Raw genomic sequence first — 21,777 nt, forward strand, 5'->3', positions numbered from 1 at the left:
TTTTATAACTTACTTCTCTCTAATTTGCATATCCATGGCAATGTCAAGAAATAATGCACTTGTTCTTCTGTTAGCAACACTACTGGTGTTGCTATCCTAGCCTTTTGCAGCACACGTCAATGGCCAAATAGATGGAGCCACTGTGAAATGTCTCATGGCCTGCGATACACCATGCACTGATCGGTGTTCCGGCTGGAGAAGACATCAACAATCAGATGCGTGTTGGCAGGGATGCCTCAAACTCCAAGCCGCGTGCACACACCGGTGCTATGGACTGCGGTAGCACTTTCATAGTCCATCGGTAATAAAACTGCAGGCATATGATGAGAGGAATTATCATACACGCCTACATTTTCTTAAGAATTAAATTCAGTTTACCCCCATGAGGTTTAGGAGTAACTTCATGTTAATCCCTATACTCTTAATTTCATCAGTTTACCCCTCAAACTTTTGAATTTTCCTCAAGCGTGACCAAATGTCCTATATTCTGTCCAAATCGTACGTTAACTGCTGATAATTTTAACCTTAACTGTGAGGCCAGTATCTAGAATTTGGGCAAATTAGACCTTATATGTCCAAATCGGACCTTAACTGTTGATAATTAAAGGTCAATTTAAACAGAATATGAGAATTTGGGTAGGGCAGATATAAATTGAAGAGTTCAAGGGGGTAAACTGATGAAAATAAAAATGTAGGGACTAACATGAAGTCACCCACAAACCACAAGAGGGTAAACTGAATTTAATTCTTTTCTTAATGCATTCCTCCATGGCAGTTGGTGTCAATGTACTCAGAGTAGGGTCTAAATAAAATGGATTTAAATTTGTTTAGTCTTTGTGGTTTGAAGTCGACATTTGTTTAGTCTTTGTGGTTTTATTTTAATTTGAATAGTCCTTAAAGTCAAAATTTTTCATCCAAATAATCCTTATGGTTTTATTTTAATCTGAATAGTCCTTAAAGTCATGATTTTCATCTAAATTGTCATTTCGACAATTTCCTCAGTTAAAGGTCATAAGGACTATTTGGATGAAAAATCATGACTTTAAGGACTATTCAGATTAAAATAAAACCATAAGGACTAAACAAATGTCGACTTTAAACCAAAAGGACTATATAATATTTTACCCAAATAAAATCATGTTTATTTGGTGAAATAAAAGGATGGTTACTTAACCGGTCCTTGGTTTTGCATAAACAATGCTTGAACTCATTTAATTTATTAATCTCAGTTGAACAATATATTATATGTAAACTTCTCGTGATTGATTTGATTTCCAAGCTACACGTACTATTAGTTTGCATATCGATCAAAAGCCCAAGTCTCCTATGTTTAAGTATATATATCTTGAGCAATGTCAAAGCTATTTAAGATCCAATTCCAATGCATGGACAATATTAGAAGTATAAAATCATCAATACATGGGTAAATAATCAATATTAGTAAGGAACCATATTTGATATGATCAAATCTATAAGAAGCTAACTTATACCTGCTTCCCCACTGTCATGCATGAGCTAGTGCTCCGACGTCAGTGTGGGGGCGCTGCCGAGTTGCAGGAACGAAGAGCCCTGCAGCAATGCGTCAAGCGCTGCAACAAGTTCTTCGACGGTTGCATGAAATGGTGCAAACCAACTCTAACCAATCAATGCCCTATGTCAATTTTATGATAAGTTCATGCATAAATGTACCGTATAACAACTAAAATCATGGTGTTATTCTTCTCGCTTACAACTCCGGTTGGGATTGGGATTGGTATTGGAATATCAAGCAGATACAAGGAAAACACTCCAACTGCTCTCATACTTGAAGGACTTTTTAATGCAGCATCAGCCGGGATCTTTCTACATGGCTCTAGTTGATCTCCTAGCTGCTGATTTTATGAACCCGAAAATGCAGAAGAATGTAAAGCTTCAAGTTGGGGCTAATGTTTCACTTCTATTTGGAGCTGGTTGCATGTCTCTTATAGCCAAATGGGCTTAAACTAATGTAACGGAGTGAATAACGATCGGGGATAGATAAAAAATAATGTGACTGAAGCATACATATAGTTGAAACATGTGATTTTTGGATGGATATATGTGACTGATGATATATTTTTGTTTCATTCTAAAAAGAGAATCATCTTAGAAAGAAAATATGATTCATTCTTGGACTTCCGAATTCCTTAATTAGTGGCTCTTATTCAAGTGACTGAAGTAAGGTCATGGCTTAATTCTTCTCAAGGAAAAAAAAAAAAAAAAAAACTTTTTCTTTCTGAAGTCATGGCGGCTTTGCTGGCATTGAAAGAGAACAGTCTCGTTATCTCTGGTTTCTTTTTGTATAAAAAGTTCCTAAGAGTTTTTTTGGATGAGTATGAATGTGACTGAGGAGACTAGCTTGGAGATCAAGGAAAAGAACGACATTAAAATAAAATATATAAGAAACTTAAATATATTTTCTATGGATCACTACAACAAAAGCTACTACCACCATCTATATCTCATCGATATCCAAAGTCGTGCAGGCAAAGAAGATCTCATAAAACATAGGACAAGATGATCAAATCCAAGCATGATATCATGGAATTTAGATCTGATCAATAAAATGTCCCAAGGAAGTGTATGACGAGCCGCCATCCATCAAAGCTTTCTTGCCCTTCTCACTCATTTCTTTCACTCTCTTCCTTATATCACTACTGTCAAGTTCCATCACCTCTCTTATACCTCTCTCTATTTCCTTCTCACTCACCAGAACTGGACTCTCGCTCATGTAGCTCATATCAATCTCCACCGCCAATTCCAACTCCTTCACCAGCTGAAACGCGTTCAGCTGTTGCTCTGCGTACAACGGCCACGTCGCAACCGGCACACCGTGCCAAAGACTCTCCAGCGTCGAATTCCACCCACAGTGAGACACAAATCCTCCCACAGATGGGTGAGCCAAGACCGCAACTTGCGGGGCCCAGCCTATGACCTTTCCAATCCCACCTGTTCGGTCGAGGAACCCTTCCGGCAAGACTCCGGTGTGGTCATCGTAGTCACTCGGAAAAGCAATTTTTCCGGTGGGTGGGGGCCGGCGTAAGGACCACAAGAAGCGATGTCCAGCGTGCTCAAGAGCTTTGGCGATCTCTCTCACCTGGTTTTCGTCAAAGCTTCCCATGCTTCCAAAGCACAAGAACACCACGGACAGTGGAGGCTGATCATCAAGCCATTTCAAGATATCATTCTTCTTCTTAACCTCGTCCGAATCTACACGACTTTCATTACTGTTTACGTTAAGTAAGGGTCCTACTGGATAAACCGGAGGGATCTCGGCATCGGATGAAAGAGCATGAAGGGCATGCGATTCCAGGTCTGTGAACGTGTTCACCAAAATACCCTTGGTATCTCTAAACCTTTTGATAACGTTGAGGAATGACTCCGCTGAATCCTTCACGAGTATCCTTCCAGGTAGAACTTTAGCTGGCAATGGATTGAAAAAACTCGGGACGATCAACTCAGCGTCGGAGTCTTTCAACTCAGTGCAGTCCTTGTTGTATTGATCGCGCAGCTCTTGGAGGTGGAACATTAGCCCTAGTGTGGCGGCGCTGGAGGTGAAGAACACGTAGCTAGGAACCCCCAATTGGTTGGCCACGTCGATCATAGTGGCACAGAACATGTCGACGACAAACCCCGCAAGCCGAGTAGTCTTGGAGTCCCTGAGTTTTGTGACGGCATCTTTAACATGGGGTTGCTGGCTTTCAACAAAACCGACCAAGCTATTCCGGACACTGCCTTCCGTATGGTCCATATTGATATTTGGGAGGTTGATGAAGTTGATACGCTGTGATATGGGAGAAGAAGAGTCTGCAAGTGACTGGACATAAGCATCGGTGCCTTTGGAAACAGCGGGAAAGTGCATGATGAGGACAGTGATGAAGAGTTGGTCGTCTCTAGACACGAGAAGCTTTGCGATCTCAAGTGTTGAGACTAGATGGCCTATACCTGGGGATGGGATGAGAACGAGCTCTGCAGGTTTCTCCATTTTTGGGAGCTTGAGATTATTCTGAGCTAACTACATGTTTCGGCAGTAGCTAGGTAGGTACTTAAATATCGGATTTTCTTTCTTGACAAACAATTAACATATGAATGATGTCATTGCTTTGCTCATTTGCTAAATACCAGTTCTCTAGATTATGTCATTGAATACAAGTTATAAAACGGAACACGAAGTTTGGCAAGTCAGTCTTAAAATCAAAGATTGCAGAAAATGCTATTCAATTCCATATAATTTGACTTGTCTTTATTATTTATTTATTTTTGGTCTAAGACTTATCTTTGTGTTTTTTTGTGGTCTGAACTTATCTTTGTTGAAGAGACTACGTGGCGGATGGAGATCCCTTGAATACATGATAGCATGATTTTTCTAATAAGGTAAAATTAATTAGAACAAACAAGAGTTAATCGTTATCGTTGTCGTTGTTTGATTGAGCGCCTTGATCTTCATATCAGATTATCTGGTCTTGAACAATGTTTGCACCTTAATTAATTAGCAATTAAATCTTAAATATAGATTATGATACCTGTATCTAAATTGAAATAATCATCAAGTTAAATATTGTGAAAGAGAAAGAGAGATTTGGAAAACAAATGGAACGAGAAGGAACTGGTGATTGGGAAAGAATGAGATTAGAAGAAGAAGAGGCTAGGAGGCGTACGTTTCCCAGAGATCAAAGTAATTAAGCTTTTCCTTCCTTGAGGGATGTGGGTTGCAGTTGATGAAAGACCAAGAGGAAATGAAATTGTTTTCATGAGATGCGTCGCAAAATGGAATTCTAGTTTTGACCCATGCACTTGACAAAAACAAATCCAATAAAATGAAAGACAATTTCTTCAAAGACTTCATTTCACCAAGCTTCTATATACATAAGAAAATATCAAAAGATTTCCATATAGAGCATCTCGCTTACTAAACATAGAGACTCAATAAGCAAAAACACTATAACATGCACTTTCTCCAAATAGAGAACTCCGTATTCCTTTATTCACCATGCTAGCTCATATTTCATAATAATAACAAAGCTTTCCGATCGATCCCGAATGTGATCAACATAAGCTTTAAATTTGATCAATGAAGTGTCCCAATGAAGCATATGAGGAACCCCCATCCATCAAAGCTTTCTTGCTATTATCACTCACTTGTTTCACCCTTTTCCTTATATCACTATCGAGGTCCATCAGCTCCTTTATTCCACTCTGAATTTTCTCTGCAGTCACAACAATTGGACCATCCTTCCTATAGCTCATATCAATTTCCACGGCTATCCCTAGTTCCCTCACTAGCTGGAAAGCATTTTGTTGCTGCTCAGCATACAAGGGCCATGTGGCAACCGGCACTCCAAACCACAAGCTCTCCAGAGTTGAATTCCACCCGCAATGAGAGACGAAACCTCCAACTGCTGGATGGGATAAGATGGCAACTTGCGGCGCCCAGCCTATAACTTTTCCGACTCCCGCCGTCTGATCAAGGAACCCTTCAGGTAACACCCCCGTGTGATCGGCATAGTCACTGGGAACGCCAATCTTTCCCTTGGGTGGAGGCTGACGCAGTGACCACAGAAACCGAAACCCTCCCTGCTCCAATGCGCGGGCTATCTCTTTCACCTGGTCTTCACTGAAGCTTCCCATGCTCCCGAAGCATAGAAACACTACAGACGACGGAGGCTGATCATCGAGCCATTTCAAGATATCAGACGTCTGCTTCGACTGCTTCGAATCCACTTGGTCATTGTTGTCATCGCTCTTCACGTTGAGTATAGGTCCCACCGGATACACCGGAGGGAGCTTGCCATCGGAACTGAGAGAAAGAAGGGCATGCGACTCCAGCTCTGTCATTGTATTTATGAGAATACCCTTGACATCTCTAATCCTTTTGGCTAAGTTGAGAAAACCGTTTCCTCCCTCCTTTTCGAAAAGGATACCGGGCAAGACTCTAGCAGGCAATGGATTGGCGTAACTCGGAATTACCAAATCAGCAGTGGAGTCGTTAAACTCAAGATAGTCTTTGTTTTGGTCATCACGAAGTGCTTGAAGGTGGAGCAAGACCCCTAGAGAGGCTGCGCTGGAAGTGAAGAACACGTAGGTAGGAACCCCCAATTCGTTGGCTACATCGATCATGGATGTGCAAAACATGTCGATGACAAACCCGGCGAGTCGAGTCTCGGTCTTGGACTCGATGAGTTTGGCGACAACATCTTTAACATTGGTTTTCTGAGTGCCACTGAAGTTCAAGAAGTTGATGGTGCTATTACCTTGTGTCTCGATATTCTGTTGTGGGAGGTTGATGAACTTGATCCGGTGTGATATGGATGAGTCCGCGAAGGACTCAATGTAGGCATCAATGGGGTCTGAGCTGAACGGAAACTTCATGATGAGGACAGTGATTAAGAGTCGGTCATCTCGAGACAGGAGGAGCTTTGCCAACTCCACCGTCGACACGAGGTGGCCAATGCCTGGGGATGGGATGAACACTATCTCTACCCATTGCTTCATTTTGGGAGATTTAGACGGGGTGCGTAAGAGTTCTCTGAAGAAGATATAATTTGTGTGAAGGTATTGCAATGAAAAGCTAAGCTGATAGAGATGTCTATTTATATGAATATGCATGTGGTTAGATGGTGCTAAATTAATTTAGATATCACTAAAACTTCATTATTTGTCTCCCAAGATTTAGGTGATGTCATGCCTTTGCTGTCAACTGCCAAATGTTGTTTCTCTTGTTAATTCATTTACCTTGCAGTTGATGCGAAGCTTCATAGATACTCATGTAAGAAAAATAGGGACATCACATTATCCAAAACGCCTTGGTTGGCACGAAATCCACGAATGATGTAAAAGTAGGAAAGTGATTTAGTTTTATTTTCAGAAAAATATTAAATGTAATTTGTTCAGTTTCTATCCAGAACGGAAACCCGCTTTGAAATTAAAGTATGAGGCTTCTTATTTAGTTCACTTTGAAGTCACTTTTTCACATTTTTACTGTTCAATGTCTAGAAGATAGTGTGTAGATTATTTCTGCAAATTTTCAATTAATTTAGAGATCATTTGGATATCGAATTAGATTAAATGAATCAACAGAACAAAATCTGTCAAAGCATAACCTTTTGTGTAATGTACGATTATAGAAGCTGAAATGATCTTCAAATTGGATGAACCTTTGCATAAATGATCTACACACTATATGTTATAGACATTGAATGGTGAAGATATAGAAATGTGACTTGAAAGTGAAACAAATAAGTTAGGAGTCTCAAATTTTAATTTCAAAACTAGGTTATGCTCTAGATATGAACTAGTAAATTTGTTTTGGTATTTCTATGGGGATGTTTAATACATGTTGGAAACAAAATACTAGTATTAATTCATATTGTAGTGTTTGGTAAGTCATAAAAATGAAATACAAAATTTTAATTTTCAATAACGCCCCTTCATAATCTCCAAATACATAATTAAATTTTTAGATGGATAATAGAATATCCACCCCTAACAAGATAATTTAATTAAAGCTTTATGAGGGAGTCAATTTCTAGTCGGATCTATTTTTTTGTTTCCTTTCCAGTTTTTATTTACAACCAATCAACCTCTTAATATAGAAAACCATATTAATTCCTATTGCATACCATGATTTCCTACCAACCAAATGGGGGCCTTAAAGAATTATCAGATGAGTTCATATTAGGTAAATAACAGAATTATATGATTAGAAATCCTAGTTATTCTCTAAGGTATATATCTATTTAAGTAGGAGACTTGTGTATTGATAACCTGATCGACATGAAGGTATTGTGATATATATGTTTAGATGTTATTCTGATAAGGATGAAATCATTACAACTAGGACTCCTTATTAGTACAAATTGTGATCCTTGGCCAATATATTAACAGATGAAACAGATGAAAGTCCCCAAGTTCAACACAGTTCCTTGCATTCATATCAGTCTCATTCTGCAGCAAATTCATGTTGAAATTTAGAAGGCTATCTCTCGATCTCGCTGACTCAATGGTAGGATTTGCAGCACGCGCTGACTATGGATGCTCAAGCCTTGGAGCACTTGGATCTGAAGGAGTTAGTTATCCTATTGGAACTAGGAAACTCCCAACTGTATTGTTTCTGGTTTAATTTGAGTTGTATGAATGTATTTGTGATTGTGTAAAATGATGACCTTGCAGTTCAGTTTTGCTATCCGATGGCTCACATTGAGCTAGAGGTGGTTGAGAAATATAATCATTTTAAAGAACTTAGACAAGAATTTAAACTTGTGTATAATTTTTCTATATTAATAATCAGTATTCAATCTAACGCACAAGCAGTTGTTGTACTTCGAGAAGAGGGATCGGGGTCCTCAAGAGTGGAATGAATTTGTACGTGACCTTTACGAAAGTTAAACATCATATTTAAGGTTTGATTGGTCTCCAGTCAAATTACGTAGGAGAATTGGATATGGGATTATGATATCTATGATACAGATGATTTGTCTGTTCAATTTGTAGAGCATCTCGCTTACTAAACATAGCTAGAGACACGAGCAGTATGTTAAAACAGTACAGCTAGCATGCACTTTTCAAACAGAAAAGAACTATCCACCATGTTCACATATCATAAGAATGAAACAGTACTCTCAAATTCAATCATGAAGAAATATAATATGACACACTCATTGGTAGTTAATGATCATAGAACAATATGAAAGCTTTCCGATCCCCAAATCTGATCATAAGCTTTAAATTTGATCAATAAAGTGTCCTAACGAAGCATATGAGGAACCCCCATCCATCAAAGCTTTCTTGCTATTATCACTCACTTGTCTCACTCTCTTCCTTATATCACTATCGAGCTCCATCAGCTCCTTTATTCCACGCTCAATTTTCTCTGCGGTCACAACAACCGGACCCTCCTCCCTATAACTCATATCAATTTCCACGGCTATCCCTAGTTCCTTCACTAGCTGGAATGCATTGACTTGCTGCTCGGCATACAAGGGCCAAGTGGCAACCGGGACTCCGAACCACAAGCTCTCCAGAGTTGAATTCCACCCACAATGGGAGACGAAACCTCCAACTGCTGGATGTCCTAGGATGGCAACTTGTGGCGCCCAGCCTATAACTTTTCCGACTCCCGCCGTCCGATCAAGGAACCCTTCAGGTAACACTCCTGTGTGATCGGCATAGTCGCTGGGAACACCATTCTTTCCCTTGGGTGGAGGCTGACGTAGTGACCACAGAAACCGAAACCCTCCCTGCTCCAACGCGCAGGCAATCTCTTTCACCTGGTCTTCGCTGAAGCTTCCCATGCTCCCGAAGCACAGAAACACTACAGACGATGGAGGCTGATCATCGAGCCAATTCAAGATATCAGACTTCTGCTTCGAATTCACTTGATCATTGTTGTCATCGCTCTTCAGGTTGAGTATGGGTCCAACCGGATACACAGGAGGGAGCTTACCATCAGAACTGAGAGAAAGAAGGGCATGCGACTCCAGCTCTGTGAATGTATTGATCACAATACCCTTGACATCTCTAAGCCTTTTGGCTATGTTGACGAACCTGTTGCTGGCCTCCTTGTCGAAGAAGACACTTGGTAAGACTCTAGCAGCAGGCAAGGGATGGGAGTAACTCGGGACCACCAAATCAGTAGCCGAGTCCTTGAACTCAATGCAGTGCTTGTTGTGATCATCACGAAGTGCTTGAAGGTGGAACATGAGCCCGAGCATGGCTGCGCCGGACGTGAAAAACGCGTAGGTAGGAACCCCCAATTCGTTGGCTACGTCGATCATAGAGGTACAAAACATGTCGATGACAAACCCGGCGAGTCGAGTCTCGGTCTTGGACTCGATGAGTTTGACGACAACATCTTTAACGTTCGTTTGCTGACTGTCGATGAAGTTGAAGAAGTTGATGGTGCTATTACCTTGTGTCTCGATATTCTGCTGTGGGAGGTTGATGAACTTGATCCGCTGTGAGATGGAAGAGTCCGCAAAGGACTCAATGTAGGCATCAATGGGGTCTGAGTTGAACGGAAATTTCATGATGAGGACGGTGATGAAGAGTCGGTCATCTCGAGACAGGAGGAGCTTTGCGACCTCCACCGTCGACACGAGGTGCCCAATGCCAGGGGATGGGATGAACACTAGCTCTGCCGATTGCTTCATTTTGGGAGATTGAGATGATGCTAAGAGTTCTCAGAAGAAGATGTAATTTGTGTGAAGGTATGGCAATGAAAAGCTAAGCCGATAGATGTCTATTTATATGCATTTGCATGCATGTTCTTGGAAGGTGCTTAAATTACCACTCAAATTTCATTTTTTGTATCCCAAAGTTTAGGTGATGTCATGCCTTTGCTGTCAATTGCTAAATGTTGTTTCTCATGGTCTAAAAAATAAAACTTAATTGGAAGCCAAGGCAAAGGAAAACATAGCTCTTTACCGACTACCATTATCTTTAATTGTATTATTTACCTTACAGTTGATGCTCAGATTGAGTTCTAAGAGCATCTCTAATAGCTTTCCTAAAATTTTTTTAAAATGAGGAAGCAAAAGCTAAAATCTCTAAAAAAATTATGCTCAAAATTCAACAGTTTCCCCATTTTGGAGATTTCAGCATTTAATACAACAATAAATTATATTATATCATTATTAATTATAACAAAAAAATCTTATATATTTCATCGTAACAATAAAATACCCAATAAAATATTATATTGTTGTCTTGAATTTGTTGGAGCATGTGAAGAATATAATTTTGGGGAAGAAAGGCTTTGCTGCAAATTTGGGGAATAAAGTCTTTTCTTTCTTCTCCATCCCCATTTTAGGGAATGGGATGGGGAAGCTGTTGGACCTAAAAACAGCTCTATTTCCCAAAATTGAGAAGTTTAAGAAAATTGGGAAGTTGTTGGAGATGCTCTAAGGGGGGTGTATTCAATTAGGAGTCTGTTGGATTTTTTTGTAGTTGACAAGTCTTTTAAAATCTGATGGTATTCAATCAAGATTTTTAAAAGTCTTTTAAAATCTGATGGTATTCAATTAAGAGTTTAAAAAGTCCTATAAAATCTGATGTTATTCAAAATGATAATGATTTGAAGGATTATAAGGGGGGTGTATTCAATTAGGAGTCTGTTGTATTTTTTTGTATTTGACAAGTCTTTTAAAATCTGATGGTATTCAATCAAGATTTTTAAAAGTCTTTTAAAATCTGACTAGCCTTCCTACACGCGCGATGCGCTTGCGTTTAATTTTTTTCGCCTTTACAATGCATGGATACGTCTTTTAGTTAACTATTTACTTATCAATGCATGGATACGTACGTATTTTAGTAATTTTCTTATAATTCACGCTACGTTATTTTATCATTTGACTCATAAAAAAGGATCGTTGTCGCACGTGCGATTTATTATTTTCACGTATCTATGTCAGTTTGTTACGATTAATTCATTCATGACTTTGTACTATCTTTAATTCATTCCTGGATATAGCACGTCTCTCGTATGTGTTCCTTGCTATATTTTTGTTTAATAGCAAAGGAAAATTCTACTACACTGATGACTATGCCATGCATACAACATACAACATACAACCATCCTAGACAAAATTTCTTCAAAACATCTACCCCACCACCCCCCTCTTGAGAGACATCCTATCAGTATAGCAGACAATCCCAATAGCGAATGCTATATTGAGAGACTTTCAAGACCCCCTATCTTTAAGAAATTGTATAAACTTAATGAGAAAATGTATATACTCATTAATTCTTCTTATTTTGGGATTGAAACACAAGTCTTCTTTCACTCTAAAAAAAAAAACTCAAGTCTTCTTTGTTAGTTGGCAATTCCTACATCATTTTTCATCTTACATGGTTAGGGATTAAGTGACCTCAAGTGAAAAGATGTATAAATTATGTACAACGTGAGCAAATTCTGTTTTACATGAACTTTAGCAATCCAAAATTTCTGGTAACACAATCTAAGTGAAACAAAATACATTGAGCACGAAAATGAAGTCATTCTTCAAGCAGCTTCTTTGGCTGAGCAGCACCTTGGTTATGGCCAGAAATTTGGAACCCATGATGATGCCACCCAACTTTCAAATGTATTCCTCATACTTCTCATTGAAGTTAGCCTGCATTGCAAGTGAAACACAACATGTTCAAATCTGCTGTAGCACACTCGAACCACTTCAACAGATTATACAAAAAGAAAATGAAACTTTTCCTTACAACTTCAATCGAGCTTATGATATTGCAGTTAATACAATTTAAAAGGTAATTCCTACACACACCATTTATAGAACAGACGAAAGGAAATCAAGAGCATACCACTACCTTCACCTTTGCTTCCTGAATACAGTATGTGTTTTAGAGTGTCAGTATCAATCTGCAGTAATACTTGCTGTGCCTGAAAGTAACCGAACAACAAAACAAAAGGTATCATGATTCATGAGATCACTCGAGACTGTTTTGCCAAATAACTCATGGTAAATTGGTTATGCAGACTCATTTTCACTCTTTTCCATTTTCTTTTAGGTGATACAACTCTACACACAAAAATCCAAATGAAATTTCCTAAATGAAACTCGGGGCCATCTTTCAAAATGGCAATCATCCAAAATTGAGATATGGTGAATCCATGGGATTAAATATCAGGTGAACAGAGAATCTGTCTTTTCCTTAAGAAAAGAAAATAGCCATCTTTGCAGTAGGGACCTAGGGTAAAGAAATGAACCTTACTCTTCAGTTGTTTTAAGTTCGTAGGACAATTGGATTCATAAGAATTGATACCATAACAAAAACTTTAATAACAGATATAGGACAGAGGAGACTCGCATGGTTTGAACCCTTCATATATATTAGACATCTGCATGCAATTGCAGAAATCAAACTTTAATTAGCATTTAGCAATGTGCACAACTGCCTAGCATGTCTAACCTCTGTGGTCGTGTCAAATCTTCTGCTTCAGTTTCCGTGGAGAACCCTGCAATCACAGAACCGGTATGTTTCCTAGTACAGATCTATAGGCATTGTACAGACCTGGTGCTTCATCTAAATAGAAGTCACGTAGAGTTGAGGTAAACATCTTCCAGCCTCTTTTTTTCCCAAAAAACAAAAAACAAAAAAAAAAACTGGAAAAGCATCTGAAGCTATGGCATTGGCAACGAAACCACCAAATTGACCAAATCTGCCTTTGTATTGGACCTGAAATTGCTACAAAGCCAAATTAGAACAGCTATGAACATGCAAGTTGTTTCTCTTTTGCAATATCAGAACATGTGGATTAGGAAGGATATGGATTGGTAAAGAGAGATACAAAAGGAGGATGAAAAGAATCGAAAATTGCACTTACCATTTTGCTGAAGATGTCATTGGATAGCAGACCTAAAGAAGTCAAAAGCCTGCATATTGGAGTAGCTGAAATGACACATTCAAGGAATAATAAATGTAAAAGGCTAATTCTCACTATAGCTTAACCGAATATTCAAGGTTTGAATATGTGTACAACATCTGAGAATCACAACATAGAATCATCATATTGACACCACCACAATGATGATAAGCAGTAGTTCAAGCTGCAATTCTTTGTCTAGTTCCCATCTCTATTCTAGGTTTGCAAATTTGCCATTGTTGCAAAGAAATCACCAATTAAGAAAAACATCTGGACTCTGGTCGTCATTAATTTGTTCAATAATCACCATGACTGTGGACTCTTTATCATTAGTGATTCATTACTCATACTATTGTAAGAACAATTAGTTAGTTACTCATCAACTACTAACACCTCATAGTCATACCCAAACCACTCTGTTTGAACCAACCATATAGCAAGGAGGGTCTGTTTATGATTTAACAGCTACCAACTGATACCAAAAGTCAGATTTTCCCTAATGAAAACCTCTTCCATTACTAATTTTCTGTTTATGCTTTTCTCTATAGTCTTTAATTTCTTAGTTCATTACCTTCCCTTGCATTCTGATAAAAGTATAATAGAGCATCATAAAAGCCAAGAGCCAAAAGCTTTTAAGTCTGAATGACTGAATCAGTAAAATTTCAGTAGCACCAATCACAAAACCCGAACTAAATTCATAAAAAGAGAAGAAGCCGTGCAATTCGAAAACCAGATTAGTTGAATGGAGAAGAACATAAGGGTTACCTGGAACCATAAACTGCTCAGATACCTGCAACATTCACAAAAACCCACAGGAGAAAATCAATTAGTTAAACAACTCCAAAATCACTTGAAAACAAAATCTCATAAGTTACCCAATGACAATTATCAAGTCTGACCTCAAGAACAGATTGGGGGAGGGGTAGTACAAATGTTGCCATATCTAAATTCGTTCTTGATTTTCATGTTGCCATATCTAAACACGAAAAGAAATAAAAGAAAAATCTAAAGTGCATATGAAAATGAATGGAAAATGAAATTGAATACTACCCACTGAAAATTTTGAAGCCGACCTCAAGTGCGCTGAAGCTTCTCAGCCAATCTCATAATTTTCTCCTCTTTTGGGTATGATTCTGCTATGCTTTTGTGGTGTGTGTTTGTTTTCCATTTCCTAATTAACTGTAAATTGGGTGAGGGATGATGATTGTTGTAGCCATATGTAAGCCGAATCTCTGATCAACTGCCGTGTGGATATCATGGCCCTGGGTAGTTCTCTCGTCTTGAGATCGTGCGTGAATTGCCCCCAAAATCTCTGTTTTCTCTTCTGTCCCGCTAAATTCTCCTCTTGGGGAGTGTTTTTGAGTTTTTATTTTCACTAATATATTTTATTTTCTAAATTTCTGTTTTACCCTTTCTTCATTTTATCAAGCTTGTGTAAACTTATACGAAGAGAATGACATTTAAAAAAAGATTACGATAAATTTAACCATGACAGTTTCATAAGGCAAATTGCTATAATTAATACTGATAACATTCAATTAAGAGTTTAAAATGTCCTACAAAATCTGATGGTATTCAAAATGATAATGATTTGGAAGGATTCTAAGAGTTGTTTGATTCTGTTGGGTTCTAGGGTGCTTGGTATAAATACCAAACCCAATCAGAAATCCGGTCTCTCAAGGTGAGATTTTGACGTATTATCATTTTCTCTCATCTCATTCTGGTATGCCTCTTCAACCTTCGTCAAATCGTAGGGTGCCTAAGTAGCTCAGAGCCTTCCTTCCACCATGCGATTCGACGAACCAGACAAGATCTGGGACAGTTCTTTGGTGGATGTTGTCTCTTCGGACATTTTAGTGATGGGTGGCTATTCTCATTTGGGTACGAGAATCTAATCGATTTTCAGTTTTGGTTGAGTTCTAATGAATTGCGTTTTTTGGTTTCTTGGTCTCGTCGCGGTTCCTGACAAGATCTGGGACAGTTCTATTTACTGCATCTGTAAACGAGGATGTGTGTAACGTCCCGATTTGCACCTCATCAAATCAAGCATATTACAGTGGTAAACGAGGATGTGTGTAACGCCCCGATTTGCACCTCATCAAATCAAGCATATTACAGTGTCGCGCATTCATAGAACCCAAGCTAGGATCTTTCACTCAAGTTCTAAGAACCCGCAAGGCAAAGGAAAAATTAAAAAAAAATTAAAAAATGTTAGCAGAAACGTTTATTTAAGATAAGATGAAGATATAACACGTTTAGATATCTTTCAAATCAAACAAGCCCTCTCTCAAACAAAAATTAATATCAGTCCGGTTCAAGATCAACGATCGAAAAACTTGCAAGATGAATAGTTTCTCAAATATACATATACTCGATAAAAGGGGTATACAAGGACACGATAAATAGGAAACCTGTCATATGGATATAACTCTGACAATGACATGAAATATAGAATGTCTAAGCCACACCTAACGATGTCTAGCTGTTCCGTCTTCGTACACAGTACCTGCATCCACAAACTGTTGTAGGGGTGAGCTTTCGTCCTCGCTACTCAATAAACTTTACCCCAGTTAGGTGTGAAAACAATTTAAAACATTTGCCATGGCTAGAAGTGAAAATAATACATAACAGTTTAAAATAAACATTCCTTGGTAAAACATGCAGGTAGGGCCCAAGGTAGAAATACAAACCTGATGACTGATCTATCTCAAGCCAACTACAACCTTACCACGATTATTATCGTACACATCGGCAAGGTGTAGCGAGAGTGTCCATTTATGCCATACCGCCTAGGAGTGACGCCACACCTCAAAGGATGTTAGACGTCCTCCAGTCCGTACAGCCCCTCCGGAGGTTTAGGGGATCGAAACCCAAGGAAGTCACTATGCCCTGCTCACTCTCAGGTCATCAAACAATAATTCACAAGGAATCGAAAATATATCTTTCATGCATAAATCACTTTACTTTAATATCATATGCATAAAACACTAACTGAGGCAAGTCCAGAATCCCCTACCTAGAATATCGTTGCTTGATTCCATTAGGTTTCTCTAGACCAACACCACCATCTTTATTGTTCTGGGTAACTAGAGTCCTAGTCCAACAACATCAAATATTACCAAGTGATCCTAATATAAAATTATCTCTAAGGATCAACTTTATGTTCACTCATTGCCTTTCAACATAAAACATTTATGAAATGGTAATCATGTCAATTCTACTTTACTGAATATTTTCATGTGAGCAATTGATCACTACTAAGAAGACACATTATTTTTCTCATTGGGTGTAGTTCTCTCAATTACTATGGACACCCAAGATTATATTGTCTTCTAAATCATTCCATATATCCAATTCAGAAACTATTCTTCAAATCCAATAAGACCTTTAAGGATTGACACTGATCCTTTATTATGTAAAAATTCAACATACATCAATCAATCATGAATAGCCATTTTGTAATTCATTCAACTGTTATATAGCTCAAAACAAACCATTACTACCAATTTGTTGTCATACTCCATGACTAGTATGTTACCTTTAGTAGACCAAATCTTAGGTTCTCAATAACAACTTAGTTCCTCAAATGACCATATCTGAACTAATACAAGAAGCACCAAGTGCTCAGCCATTTATACAAAACGTCATACATGCCTATTCAAGATTTCAAGTTGACACCAAACACACCCTTGTTCCCAATAATCAATCTAAAACATGATATAGCCTTATTGTAATTCTCATTATCTTATTGTGTAGTGTTTGACACCGGAGGCAAACCGTTGAGAGTAATCCACAATTATACCATATCAATTACATCAAAAACTAGTTGCTCCGGCCTTATAATTATAATGCATCGTATTACTACTTGATCATAATCATACCAATTGATCCATGCATGCTTACAGTAGCCTAATAATATTTAACCAGAGTACACTCATGACACATATCAAACCCAAACAATAATTATCTGAAGTGATCCGCCTCTTACCTTGTGTGTTCCTTATTTGAAACATCTTCTTGCTGCGTTGTTGGACCTAAGCAATCCACATTCTTTACTTTGTTTTCATCAAACAGATATACGAATCATCACTAACCAAACTTTGGAGTACTGAACTAATCAATTTTGGTGAAAGAATCTTACCTTTTCAAGTTATCAAATCACCGATTGGGGATTAGTCTTCCATCCTTGCATTGTAATTATACTGGGCATCTTCTCTTCCCTGATTTCACTTCCTTCACTACTTTCATAATTCAATATATCTCCAAGCTCTTCTTTCTCGTTCCCTTGGAACCCAAATACAACTCCGGTTTCCATAGTCCCTGATAACCAAGTTATGAAACAATAATCAGGACTCACTTCATATCAAAACCGAAATCCAAAATCAATGGGTTCTTGGCACTTTACCTCAATGAAGAAGTGACTTTCTTACATGTCAGGAACTACAACTCAAATTGATGCACACAGTGCATAGCTAGCCAAACAACCACTCCATATCCATCGTAGCCTTGAGCTAAAGATTAACATCAACCCTGAAATAATTAGCAGCCTTGTCCTCTTGACGATGATCACGGAGACGCCACCATTAGAGAGTCAAAGAGATAATGAGAGAAAGAGGGAGAATTCCAGAGAAGGAAGAGACCCACAACAGAAGCTTCTAGTTCAGCTCGAGATAAAACTCCAACCTTTATCTTCTAACTTAGGAAGTTACAGTCTTGCCCTCAAGTTAACACCTCTATCAGATTTCTGACCCATAATGAATTGGGTTGTTCCACACCCTTTTCCGTAGGACTAATTCAAAAATAATAAGTTTCTAAGACCAACAAAATCGAGCGTTTGCACACGCACAATAATAATCGTCTACTAAAATCTCGACACTTAATGAGATCACAGTGTACATATCAAGCCATTCTATTTTACTACTTAAATATTTCCGGGGCCTCACAATGTGGAAGCAAAATCATTGGTTCAAACCAGTTCGATAGTGATATATATGAGAATCAATCTTTACCAGAACGATCTCAAAGGTATAATCAGAACCCTTGTTCCAGTTTTGGTTTTATGGCGACTACTTGGATGTTAAGCTGTTAAGTTGATTATGGGTTGTTACGAATTGAAATGTATATATATGTATTGTATTGGATGAGTAGTGAGTCTGCGTTTGAGACTATTGGTTGGTATCGAATTATCAACAAAAATTAAGCCTACTGTGCCATGTTTGAAATAGAAGGTCGAGTTGATTCTTGGTAAAAGATGAAAGCTATGTTGCAAGCATGATTTTATTTGATTTTAAAGTAGATTAGATATAATTCTGCCATGTTTATGATTGCTCCTTCCTTGTATGCTTACAAATTTTACAAACTGGTGTAATTGATCAACCGTGTTGTTAGTTAGTGTCCAATAGATGATAGGTTTTGGATTTATTTTGATATAAGATCAATAATGGATAAGAATGTTCTTGACTATAGCTTTTTTCTCTGATTTTGAATTCCTAATTATTTTTGTCAGAGGAACTTTCTCTGGTAAAAAGAATTTGTTTCATACCAATCACACTCTTAGTTTTGTTATGTAGGCAGTAGGTTTTCACTACTGACTTCTGAGAATTAGTTTGTTTCAGATAGAATTCCTTAATTTAGCGTGTCCTTTAGCTGAATCATTTCCATACTAATTCTGTTGTCAGTCTTTGTTTGGAAATCAGTGTGGTATGAAGTTATGAGTTCTACGATATCTACAACATGGTTAAATGTATATGTAACATGATTTCAATTTGCATACTGAAGTTTGCCTTGCCTGTTGCGACTACAGAACATCCATGGGTTACAAAATGCAAAGAAAACTCTTATTGTTCCATTAGGAGATATTGTGAGGCCAAGACACGAGCGGTTCTGACGGGTAAGCATATGTAATTGATCATTATATGGTTTAAGTAAATCATCGACTACTAATAATTAAGATGGTGTATGATTTATAAAATATGTAATTATATGAAGCTTTTTTTGCAGTCAAATGATGTGCGTCATTGCAGAACATTTATCTGTCAAAAGAGGTCGAAGTAATAAAGGACATGCTCACATTGATGAACACAGATAAAGATGACAAGCACTTCAAGAGGCCTTAAAACGACCGCAAGATCTGATGGCAACATTGGTTTCAATTTTGATTAGAAGACTCGCCATTATTTTCCCGATCATTTCAAAAAGTTTGTTTTCCAATTTGTCAAGGAGCTGGAAGGTTTGAAGATGCACAATAGGACCTACTGTGTTGAGATTGCACACAATATATCCGCAATGAATATGATTCATGGTCAAAAGCCAAGAGGATGAATGAGCTTGTTTTATCCATGTTTAAACCTGAAAAATGAGTAGTAGACAAATCTTCAATGCTCATTATCAAAAGTTTACTCTTGATTGTATCTATGATGTGTAATCATACACAGGAATTCTTCTTTTTTTTTTTAAATCAAGCTATGCTATTATTCTTGATTTTTAATCATACAAAAAATGTTTTTGTTGGATAACTTAAAAAATAAGAGTATTTAAAGTTTTGAACGTCCATTGCCAATGAATTTGTTAAAATCCAAAGAAATCTTATTAATCAAATACGATAGAATCTGTTAAAATCTATATAGAGTTAAAACAATATGTGGAGTCTGCATAATCTGCAAGAATCCATGGAATATTTAAAACTAGCCATAATCTAGACTAATCTAGGTTTTAGTCAAACTTAAGGATTGGATTATGATGAAACCTTTAGTCCTGTAGTAAGGCACAATACTGTTAGAATAATTTTTGCTCTTGCTACAATGAATGGTTGGGAATTGAGACAACTAGATGTTAAAAATGCATTCTTACATGGTGATTTGAAAGAGGAAGTTTATATGTCTCAGCCTCAAAGGTTTGTTGATTCAGCACATCCTGATTATGTTTGCTTACTCAGAAAGTCTCTTTATGGTCTAAAACAGGCACCAAGGGCATGGAATGAGAAATTCACAAGTTTTTTTTACCTAGTTTAGGGTTTAACTTTTCTCATTCTGATCCAAGTCTTTTTATCAGACATACTCCAGCTGGTATGATTGCATTGTTGTTATATGTTAATGATATTGTTATTACTGGTTCAGACACAACTGGTATACATGAAGTTATATCAAAACTCAGTCAGGTTTTTGACATGAAAGATCTTGGTTCATTATCATATTTTTTTGGCCTTGAAGTGAAGTAGGTAAGAAATGGAATTTTCTTGAGTCAAACCAAGTATGCCAAAGATTTACTTGTCAAAGTAGGAATGGATAATATTTCTGCTTGCAATTCCCCTTGCCTTCCTCATTCTCAAATGACAAAAGATCAAGGTACTCTTCTTAAAGACCCTACTGTATACATAAATATTGTAGGTGCATTGCAATACTTGACTTTTACTCGACCAAACATTGCATATTCGGTTAACATAATGTGTCAATTCATGACAAATCCCACTGATGTGCATTTTGCTGCTGTTAAATGAATTCTGAGGTATCTTCAAGGAACATTGCATAAGGGAATTTTCTATAGTTCCACTAATGCTTTACACAATGTTATTCATATTAAAGCCTACTGTGACGTTGATTGGGCAGGTGAAGTAATTCAGAAACGTTCAACTACTGGTTTTGTAGTATTTTTGGGGTTATGTCCAATTTCTTGGCAATCAAAGAAACAGGGAATCCTTTCAAAAAAACAAAAAACAAAAAAAGAAACAGGGAACTGTGTCTAGAAGCTCAACTGAGTCTGAATACAAGAGTCTAGCAAACACAGCAGCTGAGATAAGTTGGATTAGACATCTTCTTTGTGATTTGAAAATTCAGGTTTCTAAAGCTCCTCTTCTTATATGTGACAACTTGTCTGTTTTGGCTCTTGCTTCCAATCCTGTCTTTCATTCAAAGATCAAGCACTTGGATAATGATTTTCACTTTGTTTGTGTTTGTTTGTGAGAGAGTTCAACGCAATGATCTGTGTCTACAATATGTTTCCACAACTGAACAGATTGCTGACATTCTAACCAAAGGGTTAGCATCTCCAATCTTTAAAACTCATTGTACCAATCTCAGGCTAGCAACCCTAGCTGAGCTTGAGAGATGGTGTTAGTGAGTCTGTTAGAGAGTGCTTGACAGGTGGTAACTATATTTTGGTTTACAGCTGTAATTATGTTATCTTCTTCTCTGATCTCATTGTATAAATAGCTGGTAGATACTTTGCGTTGTAACTAAGTCTCATTCTTCTCAATCAAAGCAAGAATTCAGTTCTATTCTCTCAAACTTTGCTTTCCTTTTCGTAAACCCTAATTGATCTTGCTGATCATCTCTGATGCCATGGCTAGAGATGTTGAGAAATATAATAACTCTAAGGACCTTAGTCATGAACTT

General features: G+C 37.7%; 3 protein-coding genes and 1 non-coding gene across 5 annotated transcripts; all 4 read right to left on the reverse strand.

Annotated features, from left to right (window-relative positions):
• Nucleotides 1–2,298: 2,298 nt before the first annotated feature.
• On the reverse strand, nucleotides 2,299–4,066 carry LOC101309070 (putative UDP-glucose flavonoid 3-O-glucosyltransferase 3-like). The gene has a single exon (XM_004303905.1). It carries the CDS (start codon nucleotides 4,001–4,003, stop codon nucleotides 2,567–2,569), a length of 1,437 nt encoding a protein of 478 aa, XP_004303953.1. The 5' UTR covers nucleotides 4,004–4,066; the 3' UTR covers nucleotides 2,299–2,566.
• Nucleotides 4,067–4,836: 770 nt separating this feature from the next.
• LOC101309367 (putative UDP-glucose flavonoid 3-O-glucosyltransferase 3-like) lies at nucleotides 4,837–6,597 on the reverse strand. The gene has a single exon (XM_004303906.1). It carries the CDS (start codon nucleotides 6,508–6,510, stop codon nucleotides 5,077–5,079), a length of 1,434 nt encoding a protein of 477 aa, XP_004303954.1. The 5' UTR covers nucleotides 6,511–6,597; the 3' UTR covers nucleotides 4,837–5,076.
• Nucleotides 6,598–8,580: 1,983 nt separating this feature from the next.
• LOC101309653 (UDP-glucose flavonoid 3-O-glucosyltransferase 6-like) lies at nucleotides 8,581–10,206 on the reverse strand. The gene has a single exon (XM_004303907.1). It carries the CDS (start codon nucleotides 10,164–10,166, stop codon nucleotides 8,739–8,741), a length of 1,428 nt encoding a protein of 475 aa, XP_004303955.1. The 5' UTR covers nucleotides 10,167–10,206; the 3' UTR covers nucleotides 8,581–8,738.
• A 1,945-nt stretch (nucleotides 10,207–12,151) lies between these two features.
• Nucleotides 12,152–14,666, reverse strand: LOC101309949. 2 transcript variants are annotated; one of them, XR_185018.1, is made up of 5 exons: nucleotides 14,438–14,666; nucleotides 14,287–14,363; nucleotides 14,153–14,177; nucleotides 13,349–13,413; nucleotides 12,152–13,209 (listed from the first exon to the last, which is right to left on the reverse strand). It is a non-coding gene; the product is annotated as an uncharacterized LOC101309949 (transcript). The 2 variants fall into 2 exon arrangements; XR_185019.1 differs by having other exon boundaries at nucleotides 12,152–13,200; nucleotides 14,461–14,493.
• Between the last annotated feature and the right edge of the window lie 7,111 nt (nucleotides 14,667–21,777).

This window comes from Fragaria vesca, linkage group LG6 (genome assembly GCF_000184155.1).
Source record: "Fragaria vesca subsp. vesca linkage group LG6, FraVesHawaii_1.0, whole genome shotgun sequence".
Classification (NCBI taxonomy): Eukaryota; Viridiplantae; Streptophyta; class Magnoliopsida; order Rosales; family Rosaceae; genus Fragaria; species Fragaria vesca.